Consider the following 4,703-nt stretch of genomic DNA (forward strand, 5'->3'; position numbering starts at 1 on the left):
TAACAATAACTAACACGATAATGTTTTGTTTACAGTTGCTGCTTCTCGATTCCCTGATTGTGCTCAGATTATGCTAAATAAAAGTGATTTAACTATGAAAGCTTTAACCGAAGTTTCCAACTGCCCCAGTTACGGCACAAGAGGACAAATATTCAGGGAACTCTTGGGTGAAATTTCTTGTAACCAGAATGTAGATGCTTTCAGTACTCCTATAATTAATAAATTAGCAGGTTCCATTGATAAAAAGAAGTGTTTACTACCATCTGCACTTCTTAAGCATCTTGATGGGGAAATGGAAAGTATTTTAAACGATGAGGATTTCTTTGAAGAAAGAATGTCTGTCCTTAGCCTGTCTAATTTTGATATGGATGTCCAATCTCAATTCTTTCTTGAATTTTGTTTTGCATTGGTTTCTGAAATATTTAAATTTATTTCAAGTACATTTAGAAGTAATGTGGTGAGTAGAACTGTCAAGCCTGTGCCTGTTTTAGACCATGAGGACAAACAAGTTATATATTATGTAGCGGGCTCAATAATGAAAGGCTACCTTCGTATAGCATTTAGGTATAAGTGCAATTCAAAGTGGAGAGATATTCATAGCGTACTTAAATCCCAAGTGCTGAGTGAGAAGGCAGTAGGGGACATAGATGCTGAATGGACAAGGCAGTTAGACCGTGGTCGTTTGTTATACATTACTGTACAGTGCCAAAAGTTTTTCATCAGTCTGACTAATATTGTGTACCAAAATGAATCTAAAAATGGATCTATAGATTATGATTTAATAATTAAGTTAGTAAGTGATTCTGATACTAGTCTTCTATGGGATAGTGTTATAGGGAACTCCTTGTCTCATGATATGTCAGTAGGCCTCATGAATGATGTAGTGTCAGCATTCTGTAAAGCTTGTGGCCGTGGAATAGCTAGGCGAAGGCTCAATGCTATAAGGAATAAACCTAAAGTAAGTATGCCAACAAGGCATGCTGTTGCTAGTCGCAAAAATTTAGTTAAGGATTGTTGATGTCTTCTGATCTCACTGTATTTTATTTTTTTGATATTGACATCTTATTGTTCTTAAGTCATGTCATGCTGTGAAATTACTTAATCTTCTATGTTGTGTTTTGTGTTTGATTTTATGAATGAAAGGAAGAGTATGAGACAAATTGTGATAATGATTTAATTACTTAAATAAGGCTTCATTTATGTGAAACATGTTTGAATTGTTTATTAATATTGCAGACGCAAATAAAATGAGTATCTTAAAAAAGTTTCATTATTACAGTGAAACCTTTTACTAGTTAATTATCACAAATCAGATGTGGGGATACATCGTAATCACAGACATAGAACTTAAAAATTAATCAATGTTCAGAAACTTTGAGTGGTGAGTGCATTTTATCTTTGGAAGCTTTTCAGTTGTCACTTCAACTACATCTTCACATTCACCGGAGTTTCCTTTTTTCTTCTTGATACCCAAATCTCCAATAGTATCCAGGTCTCGAGTTCTTTTGAGTGACTGGTGTAGGTTCGGGTTAGTACTTCCTCCCTGCCCCGCTCTCACTTTGCCAAAATGTTGTTCTAAAGGGTCTTGGCAAAAGACCCTAGCATTGATGAATGTGACACCTTCATCTAATAAAAACTTAACCATAGGTTCAAATGCAAGAGTTGTCATTTTGATTCCAGTTATAGTTTGTTTACTAAGTGTCCTCATAGTAGCAGGAGTTTCTTCTTCTGGAAGTGCTCCACCTTCATCAATTTCACTTTCTTCCAGTTCACCCAAGTTGGCTACTGAATCGTCAACAGTGGCATTGGAACAAATGGAAGCGTTAGGGTTGCGTGCTTCAGACTCCCAATCATCCAAATAAGTTAAAAATTCACTCAGAAGTTGAAAGCGTTCATCATCTTTAGAGGTGTAAGGTGCAAGCAAAGCATTGTTTTTCTTCTTAGCAACTGAAGAGTGAGCACCGTTCAGACAGTCGAACCAATCGTTGACTTTCTTAATAAAGTGTGCGGTTTCAACAACTTCTGGCCACCCTTGACTTAGCAAGTCAAGTGAGACTGTGTTACTCATCACTTGACCAGCATATTTAACCTTCATGCGTGCGTAAGAATCTGGATAAATATTCATGGCATTCAGTTTGTAACTCTTCCGCAATGTCTTACCACGCTTGGCTTCATAGAGCTTTATAACATGATCCCAAGAAATTCTGCTTCTGTTCTTTATCATGTGGCGCCTACTTTTTTTCCTATCCCACCTAGAATTCAGAAAACAGTTTCTGGTTGTTTTAAGCAGATGTGGCACATCAGAAAGGAAATAAAGTTTCCTACTCCTTACACACTTGTTCCAAGTATCAAACACTATTCCTGAAGGGTGTGGAGTTGCTGGCTTGTGAGAGTTAATGAATGCTCTGTTTATGCTTGACCCATCACAAACAAAAGCCACTATAGCTATGCCACTCCTCTCTAAAGCTCCAATTACCTGCCAAGTCCATCTCTTCATTTGTATTGCTGACATATTACCTACACCGTATGTTGCAATAACTTTCTTTATACCACTGCTTACTCCTTTCACCATGTAAACCATAATTTTGCTAGCAATAGTCTCTTCACAGTCTTTATCACAATTGTCTATTAATTGCTCTAATATTTTAACTTCCCTGTCAAGTTGGTCAAGAGTGGTAAAGCCTACAAGCTTACCTGATGACTTTTGAAAAACAAGATTTTGTGAGATGTGCATCTCATCTCCCATCAAGACAAAATATTTTTTGTGAGTTTCTTGTTTACCTGATAATTCATTTACTTTATTACACATGGTTTCAACATCAGCAGCTAATTTTTCTAATACTGCTTTATCAATGCCCTCTTCTATAGGCTTTGCATGGGAGTAATTAAAGAGTGTCCGGCTAGAGGGCAACTTGACCATTCCAGTTTCTCTCATAACTTTGTAAGCGGCTGGAGAAGTTAGATGTAAAGACAAAGCAAAGCGTACCATGGTTGGATGCCACCGCATACCAGAGGCATTTTTTTGTTGAGATGCCTTGACTTGCTGCTGGAGAAACACAGACTGTGCAGGGGTGAGGTTGTGGTTTTTCAGAAGTTCTGTTAAATCATTTGAAAGAGACTCTTCAAGAAAAACACCTTGCTTTTGAATCAACTCTTGCATTTTTGTTTGAGAGCGTTTCAGTTGCTTTGAGACAAGGTCAATATCCCTGCGCTGCTCTGCAAGCTTCTGCAGTTTTTGCTCTTCGGTAAGAAACTTGTTGGGAGTAAATTTACTTCGGAGATCCATTGCAGCGGCTTTGACTCTTCTCTGAATGGGAACGTGGAGCTTGGAGCACTCAGTGCATCGCCACTTACTGCCTTTGATTAATCTTGAACAAGTTACTGACCTAAATGTTTTTGCATACCTACACTCTCTATAAGGGTTTTCATCAATTTTACCAAAAGGACATTGAGACCAAACATGCTCATATTTTTGATCATCATCATAGCCACTGCATATTTCACGGTCATTCACATTGTTCACAACTGACACAACTCTATCCACAAATAAATTAACACTATCAGAATCAAGTGGGAGTGGAGGGTCTAATGCACTAGTATACTCATCAAGAGGGACAGGATGACAATGTACAAATAACTCTGTTTGACCTCCAGGAGAAAACTCGAGTGTCCTTTGCACTGTCTTATTGTTCTGAGCTGACAAGCACAGCACATGTAATAAGTCCCTGCCCACAATACAAATCCAGCGCACAGGAAGGAATAGTGAAACTTTTTTCTGAGCTTCAAGGAGCAGTTCAGTCACTGACACTGTTTCTTCCGTACTAAGAGAATGTACAGCACTATCTTCTTTGTTGTTCGAAACACCATGATCAGAGAGGCAGTAATCATGTTCAAGAGAAACATATGAGTCCTGAAATAAAAAAGGAAATTTTAATAAAAATAACAACAAATAATTATACTTTAAAATTATTTTTAAGTCTGATGGGCAATGTACCTGTTCTGAGGAACTATCATCTTTAGAAGATGCAGAAGACGGCTCGCCCACATCAGACGGTGAACACTGGAAACAAAAGTAAAATGAGCTAACTTACGAAACTGTACAGTAATAATTACCCGTTTGACAGTATCGCTTGCAAACTCACCGTTCCTGAAACATTTTCTGAGGTAACACTTTCATTACTTCTTCGTTTTCGGGTTAACCCTTTCACAGAGGTAAAGCGTCGCCTAGTTGGACACTTCGGCATTCTGTGGACAACAATTTCGATTGTCAGCATATTTACATGCGTTATCGGTGATGGACAAACTTCAAACAAAGTGAAAAACCCTAAATTAACTCACCTTTCATTCAACCAACAACAATATTTACAAGAAAATACAGGCCCTAGGCCTTCGTCCTCCTCTCTCGACTCGACGCCGCACCGCGCTCACACACACACACAGCACAGCTCGCCAGTGGAGGGGGGCGAGGCCCGAGCCGCGCTGCGCAGAACGGGTGCGCAGAAGCGCTCCTGGCTGGCGGCGCGGCGCGGCGCGGCCGGCCGCCAGCCAAGCTGGCAGGCAGGACTCTGACGGACCCTCTGCCGCGGCACTCCGCGCGCCTTCGGGCGGCTGGCGCTCGGGCAGTTTTCATCGCTCGAAAAAAAGAAAGGTATCTTTGGATTCGTTGAACCTTCGCGATCACGGTGAACCAAACCCGATGTTGG

The 4,703-nt window shown here is 39.8% G+C and overlaps 2 protein-coding genes across 4 annotated transcripts in view; one reads left to right on the forward strand and one right to left on the reverse strand.

Moving 5' to 3' along the window:
• LOC113211906 (box A-binding factor-like) overlaps positions 1–4,703 on the forward strand; it is a 38,956-nt gene that overhangs the window by 27,866 nt on the left and 6,387 nt on the right. The gene's annotated exons all lie outside the window — the stretch shown is intronic.
• LOC127750159 (uncharacterized) lies at positions 1,159–4,697 on the reverse strand. 2 transcript variants are annotated; one of them, XM_052270932.1, is made up of 4 exons: positions 4,339–4,697; positions 4,143–4,245; positions 3,995–4,060; positions 1,159–3,910 (listed from the first exon to the last, which is right to left on the reverse strand). In XM_052270932.1, the coding sequence occupies exons 2-4, from the start codon at positions 4,242–4,244 to the stop codon at positions 1,355–1,357; spliced, it is 2,724 nt and encodes a 907-aa protein (XP_052126892.1). In that variant the 5' UTR covers position 4,245; positions 4,339–4,697; the 3' UTR covers positions 1,159–1,354. The 2 variants fall into 2 exon arrangements, with proteins under 2 accessions (XP_052126892.1, XP_052126891.1); XM_052270931.1 differs by having other exon boundaries at positions 4,143–4,697.

The sequence above is a fragment of the Frankliniella occidentalis genome, unplaced genomic scaffold (assembly GCF_000697945.3).
Source record: "Frankliniella occidentalis isolate FOCC.00 unplaced genomic scaffold, Focc_3.1 Scaffold143, whole genome shotgun sequence".
NCBI classification, from domain to species: Eukaryota; Metazoa; Arthropoda; class Insecta; order Thysanoptera; family Thripidae; genus Frankliniella; species Frankliniella occidentalis.

Coding starts and splice junctions, on each gene's coding strand:
- LOC127750159 (XM_052270931.1), bottom strand. CDS start 4,274: ATGCTGACAATCGAAATTGTTGTCCACAGAATGCCGAAGTGTCCAACT. Junction 4,061..4,142: donor CAGAAAATGTTTCAGGAACG/GTGAGTTTGCAA, acceptor TTTTGTTTCCAG/TGTTCACCGTCTGATGTGGG. Junction 3,911..3,994: donor ATGATAGTTCCTCAGAACAG/GTACATTGCCCA, acceptor TTTTTATTTCAG/GACTCATATGTTTCTCTTGA.